At 39.2% G+C, this 18463-nt stretch overlaps 1 protein-coding gene across 1 annotated transcript in view; it reads right to left on the bottom strand.

Annotated features, from left to right (window-relative positions):
• The window catches only part of camta1a (calmodulin binding transcription activator 1a), a gene marked incomplete at its 3' end in the record, with an annotated part of 300879 nt that overhangs the window by 278869 nt on the left and 3547 nt on the right, over positions 1-18463 (bottom strand). The window contains exon 2 of the mRNA XM_079479109.1: positions 6487-6590. Coding sequence (XP_079335235.1) covers positions 6487-6590 — 104 coding nt within the window. The remainder of the gene's footprint in view (positions 1-6486; positions 6591-18463) is intronic.

Genomic DNA, 18463 nt, shown 5'->3' with positions numbered 1-18463 from the left:
GTCAATTGGGTCCAAGGTTTTTTGGTTACCACGTTTTTCAAAATATCTTCTTGCAGAAAAAAGAAAACCGTACAGGTTTGGATCGACATGAAGACTACTTAATTTTGACTTGATATAAAGGTCACTAAAATGACTGTAACTCACAGGCCCGCATGGCTTAGTATTTTATTTTACAAAGCTTTGAATGCATACATGCTCATTCCATCAAAATCTATTTCAACAACAAACGGACACCAAACTAAAAGACTCAAAGCAACGATCGTATCTGACTGCCGCACTGAAATCTGCCTTCGCATTACAAGCATTACTATCATTATGACGGAGTCCTTGTCAACACATTCAAGAGGAGATTTGTTCTCAAAAACATAATGGTCTAAACGAAACACTGGCACTAATCCTAACATTATAAAATATTCAACAGGAAATAACTAGAAATAAATATCCCCCCATATCAATAGAAAAATAACAGGAAATCGTTTTGGTTTGCAAATGAATTTATTTATGCAGAAGGAGGTGGCATTTGAACCCTAATCTCAAATCCAACATCTGAGAAGATTCAGCAGCTCAACCTGAGCGGCCCCTGAGCGCTGCATTTCATATTCAAGTCATGCTCTGGGCACCTGTTCGTAAAAATGTTAAAGCATTTCTCTCACCCAAAACAAACAAGTAAACATGACCTTTAATTTCCACTGATTCCCCCACAGAGGCTAATGAACTTCTCAGTAAACTCTTGCAATTCATATGGGGTCCTTTTAATTAGTCGCAATTGAGAAGAACATCCTATTTACAACATCAAAAGCAGCAAAACATTCAATCACAGGTACACTGAGGTTTGATTGTAGCAAACTAATAAGAATAAAAAACCAAACTGCTGCAATAACCCAAACAGATCATAAAAAGTGAAATACCCGTCTCTATGACAAGAACTGATTTAACGTCTTAACTCGTGTAATCCCAGATTAAATCCCATAATAATCCTATGAGCTCAGGTTCATCTATGGTGTGGTGGGGTAGTGAGGCCCCCTAACATCTGTAGCACTGACACAAAAAAAAGCAGGCAGAGAGATGGAGGTTACCAGTCTAAATAACAAGCAGTCTGGGCTCTGAAAGACGTAGACAGGCCAATACATCAGCACGCTGGCCATCCAGTGCTGGAACACATCTCTGCCAAACTAGATTTTAGTCTGGAATCAGACGCTTTGCCATCCATAATAAGAGCAATATGAAGCAGCCACTAGTGACATAAAGACAACATTTACTTTCTGAAAGAAAAACAAGAGGAGCTTGGAAACAAATGAGCGCGTGTGTGTTTGACACCACTGGAAGTCAATACAGTCTGTAGGGTGTTATCCTCACTGTGAAACTGAGCGACAAACGCATAGCATTGATAGAAACGATTGCTCTAAGCAAACACATCAATGTTTGCTGACTGAACCTCTATGTAGATATGAGCTTTGAAATTTTGTCCAATCAAGTATAGAGAATTACAGTGGTGCAGGAATTACACACTTCACCCTTAACCATCATTCACCATCATTTAACCCTTTCAAATGGGTGAGCTGCTGTGTTTGATGATTGTGCTTTTCTGAATGTTCTGTAACCTCTACCGACTTATTTTCATACTTTTAATTGTGCTTGATTATTTATCCGCAAAGCAGTTATTGTCATATAATCTCTTTTTATTTAGATGCAAATCTAATAAACAGAAGTTTTCAACAGTGCCTTTATTCTTCAGCAGATCATCATTAATTCATTCATCATTATCTTTCAAACCTATATATTTTAGTTCTGTCCAAATGAATGGGATTTTTAGGGTGAAAATGAAAAATAAACATTATGTCATCATTTACTCTTGTTGTATTACTTGGTAACCGAACAACGACGGAAACCTTTGACTTGCAATGGTTTTGTGTCCATACAATGGAAGCGAATAGGTACTGCCGTTGTTCGGTTACTCTCCAACCTTTTTCTAAATATCTTCTTTTGTGTTCTGCAGAAGAAAGAAAGTCATACAGGTTTGAAATGACAAGAGGATGAGTAAACGACAGAACTTCATTTTTGGGTTGGCTATCGTTTTAGCATACATGAATACATAAAACAACTAAAATGCTATTTTAAAAAGAGTTATCCAGCCACTACATGAACGACTCAATAGTCATAATATTACAATTAAAGCATTGTTAACAAGTAACATTGTAGCAGCCAAGGCAGTTTCATTATAAAAAGCTTGCTGCAAATAACTCAACCCTGGCCAACCCCAACAAGTTCATCCTACAAATGGGTAACATAAAGGTTACACAGAGGTTTTGCTTTGTTCGTGTGCAGGTCTTTCATTATTTGTTCAGTCTGTGCTTGCAAAACAGTCATTATATTTTCAAAGCTACAACAGAGAGATGTGGATATAATTGAAGCCATGACCTGAAACTGTTATTGAATCGATGTGATGCAGATTCCACAGGAGGGACGGCAAGTGGGGGGGTAGGGAAAGATTCAGATGGGAGGCAGCAGATAAAAGGAAGGATGTTCCCTTTATTGTTGGACCCTGGCAGAGGAGTGAAACTAATCAAATGTGGGAAAATGCAACAAAGTACAACTTCTTAAATGTGAAATCTTCAAAAGGGACACCTTTATTCTTTTCTTATATTAGAGAATGAAAGGGGCGGATAAATCAGTTTGGTAAAAGCAAGGTGAAAATATGATACTTCCTTATTGAGGAGGAAATGATCAGAACAATAGTCTAACACACTGTTTGTGTTTTATGAACGAAAGCAAGTCATGGTCTTAAACAACACACGGGCAAGTAAATTATCACAGAATGTCAATTTTTGGCTGATCTGACTCCTTTAACCTCTCAATTATAATCTGCAGAACAACATTGTACTGGGAGGATCGCAAACCGTTGTACTCAAAAACAGAAGATTGCTCTGATCAGTATTTAATCTGTAAATGGATTTCACCGGCAGGTGCACCACCTCTCACGGGAGGTATCGTATTGTGGTTGATTAGTTTGGGGAAATGCAGTCTTTTCTGGTCCGGTGAGCCAAACCTCTCTTTTTCCCTCCACATCCTGCGTAATAAGAACCCTCTCCCTGGACGTTGCCACCGGACGTTACTGAAACCGGAAGATTCAGTTCTCTAAGCCCACGACTCTCCCCGGGCTGCTCCAGTGCCATGTGCGCGTCCACGATGGCAACCCAGCAGGAGCGAAGGCATATTGCACGTGGGCACCGTGCCACGGCAGTGCCGGGCAGAACGGATTAGTCGTGATGACAGGGCATTAAATGTGTAGAATTCCTTAGTAGAGCTGAGCTGATGCGTACTCATCCCTCCGTTGGGCTTGGGTTCAGAGTCGAGAGAAGGTTCACAGGTCTTTAATGCCTGCCACTCATTAGAGGCTGAATGTCACACTAGCTTAGCTCCTTTTTCCTGCCTATCTCTCTCTCCCACAGGGTCCCTTCCAGAGACCAGCACTTTTCCAGTCTTCTGATAGCAGTGTTGACACTTTTCAAGATGCTGGACACCCCACGAGAGCATTTTTGATGAGAGACCATCTTACAAGTTTGACATCATTATTCTTGGCCTGAACCTGGCCTGCTCTCATGCTAAACTAAATAATATATGTTAAACTGGTGTTCTTTCTGAAAAACTATATCGGAAAAGCTAAATCAAAGTCACAATGAAAAAGGTCAAAGAAACCTGGAATGTCTTGATTCTCACAGATCCCTTTACACTAAGCTCGTGTTAAAAAACATTTAGCCACACGTGAAGGAGCTTTAAAATTACTTAAGTAATAAAATCTGACCTGTACAAACACAAGAATTTCCTTTTATTTCTGTTGACGGAAGCCATTGTCAGATCTCACGGACCCCCTTTCTAATTAGTTTTCATGTTTCCTCAAACTCTGTTATGCTGTTTTTTCTAAGCCTTTTTACAGGACTGTGGTGCTGTGGTTGTTCCACTTAAATAAATTGTCAATCTTTAGCCTGTATTTCCTTCAAATCTCAGTCTGACAATTTAAAAACAGAGCAGTGCTTTTGTGCGTATCACCTCTCGCCTTAAACCTTCTCCATCATTTCGAGCAAATTAGTTTATCTAATTTTTTCAGCAAAAGCTTGAAATGTATTACAAATCCCATCCTGCCCATGAATGCACACACAGGGAAAGACAGATATACAGACAGTCCTGACCAACCGGCAGAAAACCGAGATGGTTATGACGTCTGGACTCCAGCTAGCCAAAACTCTATTATATATTTAATATTGAAATAGTACATAATACACATCTTTCACATCAATAAATATTTTACTCATAATCACGCACATTAAATACAAAAATAGTGAAGTGATCAAGAAACCTTTACAAGAATTTCAACATCCTGAAAATCCTGTCACATGCACTTAGAATGAACCCTCACAGTTACCCGCACATGGTTATTTCAGGCAGCATAAAAAACAAAGATGCCTGAGCAGCAGGAGGGATATGGAGGAAATACAGGAGGTGTCACATTCAGTAAGAGTCACACAATCAGCAGCAATGAGACTGCTTAATACCTCTCAGTCTGCCATCAGTGAGTCATTCCAGCCTTGGTGTCTGCCTCGCACACATGACACACAAATGCCCTTGCTTTTTGGGTAAGGTTGCCTGGTCTCCCACCCGTGAAACATTCCAAACCAGACTATAAATATACACATGACACGCATAATGCCTGACGTGAATCGGCAGGCTTTGAGTGACAAGGGAACATTCCACTTCTCTGTGCATTTGATCATATTACATGAAATTAACCCAGATAAACAACCATATTCCACAATGCCATTTTTGCACTTCAAAGAGGAATAATTCAACAAAACTGAGTCTCTGGTTAAAAGAAACCGTACGGGGAAAACATCCAAGCCGAATATGACAAGACACAAACATTTAACGGCTCGTGCTTTCAATGTCTATTTTGGCATTGTCGTTCATATCCAAACTGCTTTACCTTAAAAAAAGTGCTTCTCGTCAGTTGTCTATGTTGACATTCATTTAAAAAAAGACTTTTAATAATGAAAGAACTAAAAACGCTCAACATGCGCACACGCCACACAAAATTCTTCTCATGTCCTCTGATAATATTCCTGCCTGTCACTTAATGCGAAACCCATGCATGCTTTATTGGGATCAATTGCAATAAAACAGCATTGCCTTGACTGAGCTATGAGTTTATGAATCTCCTCAGAGAAACTCAGTCATTTAAAATCCTCCAGCTTGCGGCTGCGAAACAATGTTTAGTTTATATCTCCCCGCAGCCACCGCGAGGAGGGAGCCGCGCCGCACAACAGACTGAACGCGAACAACAAATAAAACACAAAAATCAAGCAAGCCACTCTCTCATTTCCATTAAATGATAAAGTAGCTGGGCTGAAAAGAAATGAACTAATTTAAAATGGCTGGCCTATAGGTCAAGGACAGCTGGAGTAAACAGTCTCTGATTTTTCTTCCCGCAGTCATACAAATAAAAACATTTTACATTTTCATTTTCAATACCTGATTCTAAGAGGGTTGTTATCTTTTCAAATTTGTTTGATGCATTGTGTCTGAAATACCTTTAGGCTTTGATAAACCTACTTAATACGCATTTTCATATGTAGATTATTAGGTATATGGATTTGTCAGATAAGGCACAGAGGGGTATGAAACAGCATCTACTGAACGGCAATAAACAACAAAGCTAAGTTAAACAACTTGATGATTAAAAAACAAAACAAATTTAAAACAGTATCCCGTAATGCCTTGACTCCTGGGAAGACATTTCTAGAAGTCCCGAAACGGTACAAATACTACGAATCAGTGCAATAAGCTCTCCGCATCTAGAGAAAAACAGAGTTAGACTCAACGAATATGAAGGAAGATCGAGATGAACAGACAGTCCAATGAATTTCAAAGCTCTAATTTAGCACTATGAGATCTATCGGCGGGATTTTCTCTCTTGTCAAGTATCTAGTATGTTTTAAAAATCATATCCTGCCTATGTTTCCAGGGAATTAAAACATCTACGAATAAAACTGGTGCTGGAGCAGATGGCCAAAAATGATATACCGACGAGTTTTCACTTACAAACCGCTGTGCGATTTGCCAGCGCCATGGCAGAAGAATATGCTGAAATACTGAATGCCAAAACAAAAATGTTTTATGTGCAGATAATAAACTATTTTACACTAAATTACACTTTTCCTAAAAACACTTTATGAAACGCTCAATCTATGTCAAGTCAGAGAATCAAGAATCACAGTAAGGAATAAACAAGGTGCTAGATCGAAATCCTCCCGCCGCAAAAATGAGGCAATCAAGCAGTTGCTGCTAATATCCGCACTGACTGCAGAGTCTCTAGAGGGGTTTCTATTAACACATTGTGTCCGTTTCGCTGCCTAAAATAAACGAGGTTTTATCTCTATGATGTCAGCAGGAGTTAAAAAAAGACAGCAGCAGATGGCGGAGAGGTGACCTTACCTCATTGGTGTTCCACCTGTGTCTCTCTTTTGGCAACGTGGAGCATTTTGGTAGACATTCAAGCAACTTTTTGGGCAGGTATATTTTCAAATGTCCATGTTCATCTGCAGAGAAAAAGCACACAAGGTCTTAGAGCGGAGCAGCAGTACGCATTTCTTTCATAAATCAATACATCATGCTAACATATAACACTTAGTAAACGGGTACAATAGCAAGTGTATATATTTTAATATTACATTCTTCTGCATCTCTAATACGCGGCACATAACAAGGATCATAAATTAACGGGTGCCAACTTTTCCGACTGCAAAGCGCAGCAGCTAACAAGCAATGCACAGAATGAAGGTAAACGTTTGGATGAATGAAATTCTGAGTTAATGGGCCACACAGTGCTGCTAGGTAAAAAGAAATATTGTGACATATTGTGATGAGAATCATCAAACTTCAGGTGTTTCGGCAGTGGAAGTCCACTCTCAAAGGCTTAGGGGGACTGATGCTAAGCTTTATTAAGACTTTAACTGCCCAATAAAGTACAAAGCCACCCTGATCCTGACTGCTAGAAAGAACAGTAAAAGCACAAATGCCAGCCGAAGATAAAAGAAAAAGAGAATACAATTTGTTCAGGGGCAATTAAGGCAGGACTATATATCAGCCTTTCTTCTATTCTTACCATGTCTGTCTTCCTTCCTATTCCTAAGGGCTTGGCAGGCCAGTCAAATCACACCATTTAACTTTCATTGTTAAATGAAAGTTCACTTTCAGGGCAGAATTTCTAAATTACAATGAAATTGTCTACAACAGTGAATTGAGTCCAATTATAATCACCTTGTTACGACCAACCGCTGATTATATATTCGTCTGTCACCGGTACCCACATGACATTCACATCCCGTTCCAATAAAACCCTCGCAATATGGCAAGATTGTGGAAGGAAGAAAAAAGAATGGGCCACACAGCAGTTGTTCTCCCTATAAGGGGGAAAGTTTGCTTCTAGATATGATAATAAATCTAAGCTAAGTTAGTGTTTGGCTGCAATAAGATAAAATAAAATCACCCAAATGTAATGTCATGAATCAAATGATATAACAGAATTTGAAATAATTGTCATCTGAATGACCTCACAATCTTAATATGAACAACAAGGGAAGATCAGACCATAATTATGTCTAGACAGTCATCTTCTTCAGATTTTAACCAATTTCAAAACTGTGGGAGAGCACAGACATAAGGACTTTATCAACCGATTTTTCACATTATAATCCTCAGAAGAACACACATACTAGATTGTTCAGCCAGTGACATTACATAGTCACATTATACCATTATAGGACATTATCAAGACACTCACACTGCTACCAAGTTAAGCTTCTTTCTCAATACCTCTCAAACAACAAAATAGTAGTGATGACGAAGTACTTCAAATTTCCTTAAAATGTTATGACCAAGCCCTAATTTTATGTCTGAATTGCTTGTGTACCAGCACAAAAATAGAGAACCAAGACAATCCAAACAAACACACTAACAGCGAGTCAAAACTGTAACATAATATGACTGAATATTTCCTTCTTCTCTAAGCTAATGCGCTTACACGCCACAGCTCACGTCATCGATGACATATCAAGACACATCTGCTGCAGCCAATTACACCGTCTCCATGTTTGTGTCACGCAGTTGGACTGTTATGCAAAATGTAAATGATCCTGCTATGATGGCCCCTTTCGTCATATCACCGCTTCCTCGATCGCGTTGACAGAAAATAACCCGTAATGTGAGAAAGATATTAGCTTTTCTCTGACAGTAGCATCAGCTAAACTGGTTGGTGGTCCTGTTTTGAATCTTTCATTCTTCCCTAATCAACACTGATATTGCAGACATCTGTATATGTCAGAGAACAGGATTTTGTCATCTGTTTGGACTGAGAAATATGCGCCTAAATGACATAATCGTATTATAGATCTTCAGTGTTCCATCAACAGCATCAACATTTCCATCAAAATATATTAATTCAATGAAGAAACGTTGAGAAAAATCACTCGTCACCGTCATGTCTCCAGATCTGGTTTTACTCTCCATTATTCACATTATAATCGCGGTATGAAGTGAATAGAAGAGATTAAATATGAGAACTGTATCTCAGCTGAATGTGTTGAATATAGCTTTCCTTAAATATAAATATAAACAACATCCTTTTGCAGTTTTGCAGTCCAGTGAGTTTTAGTTTAGAAGCACTGACTTTAAGTTGTCCTTCTTGTCTACCTATATATCACCTTTGAAAATGTCTTACAGTGATGTGCTCAACAAAGCCTTATAGTTTATTGAAGGAATGCGATTCTCAAGTGTGTTCTTCTTGTTACCTAAACCCTTTTCAATTTGTCTGAGAACCCCAAGAAGACTCAGGCTTCTGTTTGTGAATGTAAAACAAAGGCCTGTGTCTCAAGCGGAAGCTGACCAGAAATCAAAGATGCACACTTCAATTGGTAAACTTCATGTCCCTAGTGCTTCTTAAAGGCAAAGTCACCCTGCCTGTCCGTTCTATAACACCTCTATTTTTAATTTGCTCAGGTGTTTAGATATCTAAAGTCATAAAAGACAATATTGCAAAATATGGACTTAAAGGTTGACTGAAATCTTTAAAGACGTAAAAATGGTGGGTGAGAGAGGGGGAAAACAGCTCTTTGAAAAGAGTGTAATCCCAGCCTGGAGCAAAGTCCTAACAAAGAGTTTACAGCTACCCGATAATGGCGTGAACAGCAGAGTGGCTCTGCGCTGTTCCAGTTGGGGCACAGAGATAATTCTGGAGAATGGGGTAGGCTATGTGCTGAACGTGGCATACACTGATGGGAAAGATTGAACAAGGGTAAATGAGTTTTACTGTGGAAAGCAGATACTGCTATCTGAAATTATTTGACTTGCTCAATTACCATTAGCATAAAGCACCTGCTGATGACAACTAGGCACCTTCCCACACACAGAGGAAACAGATTTATCCGTGCAGCAAGCAGTGCCAATAAAAGGAAACAAACATAAATCAAAAACACAGAGGCCCGAAAAATTAAATGAAACCTCAAAATAGTCTAAAGTATCCTAAAAATAGTTTCATTAGAATGACATTTTAACAAGCAGCAGGTGCATTCTTGCTGTGCGCTCATAGTGGCAAATTGAGTTTCTATGCAACTGTGCTGTTAGATATGTAATCACTACATTAATGTTAACGATAAAGAAAGCATACAGGATAACAATGTATATAATAAAATGGCACATCAAACAAAAATGTTTCCAAACAAACTACCTTTTATCTGGGGCATTGCAGCCAAATGCGGTGACACAGCTGTCCACCAGAACAAGCAGGCGACCCCCTCTCTGTTACAAACGTACTTACGACCATAGCAATAACGAACCAAAACATGATTTGAGCAAAACAAGCTTGTTTCTGAGAAATATATTTCATTCTTAGAAGCTGCAGCGTTTTCATTCATTACGCAGAATTTCAATCACGCCAAAACACTAAATAACGTTACATACTTTTACTGTGACTGTAGAAGGACGTAATTGTCCTCAGTTTATGTTCAGGAGTGCATTTAACCGTAATTTTCTGCCTGTCAGAGGAAAGAGCAACACTTGATACCACAGGTTATTGACCCGGCTGGGATTTTAATTTTCACACAGATGCGCTTGCAGGTAACGTAAAATGATTCGCTTCGTAACACTCGCTTGCGATTGGATGAATGTTTACACTGATGCCATTCTCAGTTCCATGAACTTACATAAATGAGGACGTTTATCCAACATGACATGAAGGAACTGACAAGCACAGTTATTACTTTGGTAGCTTCGAAACCTTTCCCATTTGTTTGTTTCGAATCAGTGATTGGGAGCTCTTTTCAGACTTACAATCCCTGTGTCTCAATCAGCGCGGTTGTTCAGTAGTCAGTGCACTGATCGGGAATCAGCCATTTTATGGAAATCCTTCCAGTACACTGATACCCTTGTTCCCTAAAAATTCCCACAATGCACCGCAAAACCAGGGCGCATCGATGCTCCCTATGTTCCCCTACTTGAAATCACGTGACAAGTTTTGAAGACGTTTAACCAAAATCTCAGGAGCCAACTCAATGAACTTCATGAAACGCAACATATTCATATTTTATGTAATGTATAGACATACGTTGCTAGACAGGCAGGCAACACAACAGTTTAATTTAATAATCGACCAAATTTGCGCACTGATTTGTAACAGAATAATGAAGTTTCTCATATGTACTTCAACAAGTAAAATAAAGCCAAATATAGAACAGATACTTATCCCAATTACAAAATATTATTTTATCGTTTACCTAAATAACTTTAATGAAAAGGTGCAATCCTTTTTAGTTTTTTGTAAGAAAAGTTATTTCTTGATAAAGAAAGATTTATGGAATAGGTCAATAAAGAACATGTTAATCTTGAATAAAGATAAATGTTTGAGGTTGAAAAACATTAACATAATTGGTAGTGAACATTGAAAGAGGTCCTACAGACCTGAACGCCACATAATAAAAAGTTGAATCTTGCACAATAAAATAGAACATTTATAAAGAAAATACAACGATACAATATAGTAAATCAAGCTGGTGAACAATCATTTTGTATTGGTGGGAGGTGGGTTGACAACGGGCCTTGGTCATCTCCAGACAGCCCTCAGAAACCGATCAGACAGTGTAGGTGGAGCACTCTCAGCCTGGACAGGATTCTAATACCTGCTCTTCTGAAATAATATCAAACCACATACACATACTTGACAAATACCCAAGGACCGCCACTCATCAGAGCCAACAAACACATTCGCTCAGACACACCCACTATTAAAATCATCCACTCCAATCCGTAAAACAATTTCTGAATACTAATATAAGCTTCCACACAGGACAGTTACTTCAGTGAGTTACTATCTGTATAAGAATAATGAAACAGAACATTGCTGTTATAAAACAGAGCGAGGGGCCATAATTAAAAGGCAAAACATCTCAAATCAGCTGTCCACTGTGTTCGCTATGAATTAAAAGCAGACGTTTATCAGCGTAAAATGCTATTAGGGATATGAAGACAGGTACGAAACTGACTTGTGCGGAATATAAGCATTTCAAGCTCCGATTAGATGACTGGTTGTTAATTAAAAAGCCCTCATACTAATAAAATCCTTTCTAACTCCTCCCAGAGCTCGACTTGAAACACCACTTGAGATGTTTGGGCTATGCTCCTTTTTCACCAAATAAAATGAATGACACTAAAATGAGGGCTCATTGCTCTGCAGTTAAAAGCCGATGGAGAACAGAGCAGAATGCTAATTCACTAAAGTTCTAGCGCTGGTTGCTTTAATAAAGAGCAGTCTATCAGTGTCAACACGCTCTTATCTGACATTATTGCGGCTCTGGGAGCGGGAATGAGCTCCTGCATCATAAAAAATTTAAATTAAATTGTGCCGAGTGCCAGAGAACAAACGGCAAAAAACTATTTGCAGAGGGGATGTTATGTCTTTGGACAGCGGTACCGGGGACCATCTTTGTAAGCCGTGCACATCAACGGGAGAGCAACAGAGAATGAAGTCTTGTATAACAACCTAGCTGCAGCCGTAACGGCTCTCCTTCGCGCTTTGATCTCGTGGATGCAGACGCACATCCCGCTGCGCGTCTCCAGCCTCTAATTCCGCCTTGTTTCTCTTATTTTCTTGCCTAAACACTGGTGACAATGTGGACATTAACATAATTCTGTCTCCTAACCGGTGAACAACAGTTTAGTTGTCAGATCCTAAAGTGCAAGGCAGGCTGAAACCATAGTCTGTTTTATTGGAAGATGTGCTGTGCTGAATTGAGCTAGGGGGCCAGAAAATTACTATACAAGCTTTGATCAGGGGATGGTATCTCACTGGTGAGGACAGGAGTATGAGGAAAATAAATACAGAAGAAAAAGAGGAAAGCAGGAGAATATAATATACTGTACTGACAAGTGTGTTCACTATATAAGTGTGTGAATTGGCCTATTCAGCTTAAAATATATCAAGATCTTTTTCTGTTTTGTGCGATAGCTACAACCAAAGTGACATTGGCTAATGTAAAGATCACAAATTGCATCTTTCAAAACATCAGAATCTCTCAGGGTGGTTTCACATTTGGTGCGATTGCCAGGTCCGATTGCTCCCCCCTCCCCCAACCCCCGCTGGACTGCGTTCATATTATTGTATTTGGGTCCGAACCGTGGTCCGATTGCATCATCAAGCCTGCAGCTGTTTACCCTGAGAATTACATGAGGGTGAGTAAATGATGGAACAATGTTCATTTTGGGGCAAACTACCCCTTTAACATGACATTTAATAAATGAGTACTTTAAAATCCTAATGATCTGTAAGTGGCTTTACATGTTTTACTTATTTGTAACTGGGTACCGAATGCAGTATCTGAGTTGTACTCGATCCACAAAACGTCAGTGATTAAAACCTTCAGATGACACAAAACTCTCATAATTAGAACCGTGTGTTACGATACCATATTAAGCCCTCAAAAATAGGACTCGCAATCATATTCTGCTGCTGTGTGATCTCATGCATAGAAAAGGCTCACAAATAGTGAGTGAGATTAGTAGTGGAGGTGGCAGAAAAATGTTTTTCCTGCTTTAGCTTGCCACCCACTCAGAAGGGAATTCTCTCATTAAAGAGGCAGGTAGGACAAAGTATATCAAGGAGGGCTTGACACAGCTGAGCCTGCAGACACATGGCTACATAACAAGCTCTTTTTGAACTCGGAATGTCTAACTGTTGGATTGTGGGAGTTTGAGGGTTTTGAGTGGGCCCCAGTCCAACACTTACTAACTGCAAACACAGTATTTCCCAAAAGACCGATTGTAGCTTTTTGCAAGATGCCTGTAGTGATCTCTTCAAATAGGGCTTTTCTATTTATTATTTCAGGGATACTGAAGACAACTACTTTTTCAGCTAGTCAGTCCAATTTATTTTGGCCCCTAAAACACGGAAGGTATACCACAGTCTAGCATACCTGGAACTGTAAAGGGGCACCAGTGAAATCTTGATACATACTGGTACAACTGGTTCTTTAACCCTTTCGTGCAATTTTCTTAAGAGATTGAAAAATAAATGTTGCACTTTATTTAACATGTATTTTACAGAAATAAACTATTGTATCCTTTAGCGAGGACATCATGCATTCATGCATAATGCATGTCCAATTTAATGTAAACTTTCCATTATCAAGAGAAATTCGATTTTTATCAATACGATTTTATTTACTGCCTGAGCAACACATGACATAAATTGAGTCTTTAAACAAAGTACGACTTGAAATTTGCTTAGGAGGTATGTTTCTCTGTGCTAAAATACCACACGAAGTATCACGATTGTTTATTGAATTCACCTCCGACACTTTATGCGCTGCTGTTGGTAAGAGGTACCAAGTGTGTCACAGAAGTGGACATATATTTCTGCGGGGAGAAGGCGACTGATCCTGAGATTATCTGAGATGCCACTGCTGAAGGAGACGGTTTAGGAGCTTTAACAATATCAGTCACGCCAGCTTGAGCTAGTCTCACCCTGGAGACAAGTGTGGGTCATGAAACTTGAGAGGTCTGAAAAAACAAATCTAAAATCAATATCATCCACATCGCACAACTTTCAACACTCCCTCTCTCTCGCTGTCTGTGTTCTTGTGTAGTGAGTGACAATTGCTTTTAATTGTCACTTCCCTCTGCGAGGTCTAGTAAACAACCTCCAGAATAAAAGGTTATCGTCAATGACGTAAAACATCAATAGCATGATTCATCAGATTAAACATTATTTAACAGGCTTATGATTACACAACCTCCTTTTCAGATTTGAGGTCTGTCCGTATCAAGTGAATATTTTATTGATTCTTATTTCAATATGCATCTCCCTTGTAATTTGCTGTAGGCAATTGGCTGTGTTACGTTCTCCACGTAATGAAAACATAAGAGACTCTGGCGATTCCCCCTGTAGTCAGCCCATAAAATCACTAAACATTAAAAGAGACGATATTTGCAAAACCACTCTCAGCTGCAGTATTGATCTATTCAATAGTGATCTAATAAAGCTCTTGTGACCAAATAACAAGAGAAAAGGGTTGAAATAATCAGAGTGCTATTGTGATAAAACATTTCACAACTTTTATAAAGTACACATAAAATAGGACAATCATAAAAAGATGAGAAGGCTGTGCTTCCTCTTTTTAAATGATCTAGTAAAATCCCATCTCTTTCTGTCATTGAATTCCTGGCTGCTCTTATTGAAGAGCCGTAGCCATTGGGCCATTTGGTAGAAGTCCGCTGTTGCACAAAACCTCTGATCCTGCTATCACAGCTCAACTGATGAACTCAATTTAAACTAAGGACTGTTGGGGCCACAGACTTCTCAGGCAAGCTTGTGCTGTCCAGAGATTAGACTGTCATCTAAATTTAATGGTTCTACTTTCAGAAGCTTCTGGGGATTAAGAATAGAACCCATGGCCTGATGTTTTCGCAAATGTATATTTGACAAAATACAGAAATGTGAGGCATATCGCTGACCAAGAATATCGCTGACCGTGGTTTTTAATGTTTATCCACAGAAGATCAAAGACGGCAAGTTGAAAGCCCTAGTGAGCTCCTTACAATATTTAGATAATTCCGCGAAAACATTATAGATTAGGAAAAGACAACCAAAAGGCTTGCAGCACAAGCAACAGGCATGTGTTTGTACGTACACGAGGCCCACAAGCAAATAAAACACAGCTGTTAGAAAAGCCATGCAGAATTAGCACAGATGTACAATGAATTAATGTGGATAAGAACAGTCTCACAGCAATTCTCATCTACTCCATTTACATATCGGTGATATTCCTCTCTCTGGCTCTATGCTCGGCGGGTTTTTGAATGAGTATGTCTAATCAAAGAGAGAGAATCACCGCATGAAATCATTAAGATGCAACTTTAAAACCACTGCATCAATAAACCAATGCCTCAAAACAAACCATCAATTTCCTTAAATGGATGTCAATCTAAGGACGAATGATTACCTGGAAAAAGGCCCAAAGCTAAACCGCTATCACCACCTGACTCAAAGTACTTCTACATTGTGAGAAGCCATACCTCGCTATTATCATGAAGGAAAATAAAGAAGCATTGATTGAAGCATAATAGCAAAAGCCTTCTCGAACAACATAATGTTGACTTAATCGTATGCTGCCAATCACAGTCACACTTAAGGCAGATAGCCGTGAGATAAGTAAAAAAATGTCTCTTCTATGACTGCGTGTGATCTCTTTAGGGAATCATCTTAAACATTACTATAAATGCAGCATGCGACATTGCTTTAGATCTTGAGGATGACTGATTGTGTGTTTAACAGTCAATCAAATACCAATATAGCCCTTCGCATTTTTATTTGAGAGAAATGCGACTTTCACTTTTGTCATAGAGTAATAGCCTTTTGCATTTCATATTAACGGACATCTTATAAAAGTTTAACAGATTTATTGAATCATTAAACTGATTTGTATGACTGATAATTTCAAATCTTCCATTAAAACTTTGGCAACTAAGTATTCTTTTTTAGCACCTTTATACATGGTATTTTCAAAATCTGCCAAGAATTCAGGTTCGACGGGAATAATGCACAATCCAGTCCAGATGCTGGTTTATTCCCCGTCATGTGAGAGATTTTTAAATGTCTTGATACCTGCATTCGCTTTAATGGAGAAATGTGCTTTAATTGACACTTTAATCAGTGCCCTCTCTTTAAAAATAGATTACGTCATTTATTTTCCATGCTTTGCTGTTGCATTGAAAAATCAATAATATGCTTGATTAATTGCAAACATTGGTCTTGGCTGAACAAAGGGAACATGGTGTCTAAGTTAAGGATTACAAACAGCATCGTGTAATATTTCATTATCCTCTTTTTTTTCCCTCCGTTTTGATGTGTAAGGCAAACTGAAATGGAAACAGTAATGGTATGAGCGACAAAGTGTACGTTTACTTTATGGAAAATGTGCAATTATACTGGAAACAAGCCAAATGCCTAGTATATAATAAACATATTGTTTTTTATAAATAAAAACATATCATTTTTTATAACACTTATTTTATTTTTCATAATGTTCTGACTGCTCAGACTAGACACGTAACATAGCAGTGTTCAGCTGTGTCTGCCCATAGCGCTGTTTGTCAGGCTAGCTATAGTCACTGTGACAAATCACCAGCAGGCAGCCTTGTTAAAAACACTGATGTGGTTTAGTGGGTGATGTCAGAGACTTGGGTACATCTGATAAGTTCTCAGCAGACATTAATGACCAGCAGCACCTGATGCAACCATCACAATTCTGGCTGAGGTTCCCCTTTAATAAATTTGTATGAAAGCTATTTCAGGACTAAATCTAATAATGCCAACAGTATCTCAGCTGATGACTTAAACCTTGCAGTCTTGTTTCCTAACTAGGCTTGTCAGTTTTTGGCTCTACTCTGACTAAATCATTACCAACATCTCCTATAAAAGTTGTCTGCATTCAGATACAGTGGGTGGCTGGCCTGAATCCACGATTTTAAAGAAGCCCACAACCACGACTTAATTCAGCTACCAAAGTGCCTGCAACAAACCGAAGAGAAAAACGAGCCTTCTTATGTATTTTCAGCCTCCGCCAAGCTCACCCATCCATGAAAATCCCATCTCGGGAAGAGAGGAGGTGAGGACCTTCGAGCGCGCGCACACACGTTCACACACACAGCAGACAGTAAGAGACACGCCAACAGATCTCCACTAAAACCCTTTATCCTTATCATAACTACTCCCACAATTACTCACATGAATGGTTTACCTGCTTCCGCCATGCCATGCTGCATTTTTACTGTCCCAGTGATACGAAAACCTCCGGGCACAGAACATTAACCGGGCTGCCACAGACAGGCACGCACATCGCTTACATCATGTGGGACTATGCGAGCGAGGGACAGACAGATACGTAAAGTGCAGGTGGATCTTAGGCAGGCATGCGCACACATACACGCGTGCCATCCAAAAAGAATTCTGCTTTTGCCGTTTACTTTACATCTCTGGGCATGTTCATTAAAATTTTGGAGTTTTGAAGCAGCAAAGACTTACTCCAGCATAGCAAGCAGCCAGCATAACAAGATGAGGCTGATTTAACTTCACTTACAAGTTTACACTAAAAAAAGAACAGCTTTAATTACACAGATCAACCATAATATTCACGAGTTCCAGGAGAAGAGACAGCCTATTAAACATTAAAACAGTGTGACTTCTAAGGTGATCAGAAATCCACACAGCACATTAAGCCATATTAACATACACATGATCCAAACCAAACAAATAGTGCTTTATGCTTGAAGTATAACATCAAATATGCATGTTTTCTATTCTGAGGGGAAATTGTCTCATCTAGCCTAGACTAATGATTTCAACAAATGGTAAAGCTTAGTATGCAACACACATGCTGTGCGTTTGGATGTGCAGGATGGATGTGCTTTAAAGGTTGATGTGTACTGTGGGCTTGAATTTGGAGCACAAGGTGTGTCTGGCTCACCCACCCACCATCCCTTTCATTTACTGACAGCATTTCTGATTTTGACAACAAACCCCTGTCAAACCGCTGTCTCGCCAATCAGAGCAGAAAGAACCAACAGTAAATCCCAAGAGAGGAAAAGACAACAAATGAAATCAAGAAGTAAATAAATGAATCGATGGATGAATAATAGATTATGCAGCAAGTGGCCCCTTCCAGCAATGCCACAAATGCAATATTAATAAGCAGCTCTTACTGTTCGTCTCTGTGTCATCACTGACACTCTTAGGAGCAGCATGGCCCGAATAACACACGGCTGATCTGTACATTCGATCCGGATTACGGATTTTCTTCAGTCCTTCAGGAAGCAAAGAGAGAGTGGAGAAAAAAAGAATTCTGGGAAAAGTGCACATTCCCGGATG

This window comes from Barbatula barbatula, assembly GCF_947034865.1.
Source record: "Barbatula barbatula genome assembly, chromosome: 17".
In the NCBI taxonomy this organism is placed as follows: domain Eukaryota; kingdom Metazoa; phylum Chordata; class Actinopteri; order Cypriniformes; family Nemacheilidae; genus Barbatula; species Barbatula barbatula.
This window is presented reverse-complemented; position numbering and strand designations above follow the sequence as displayed.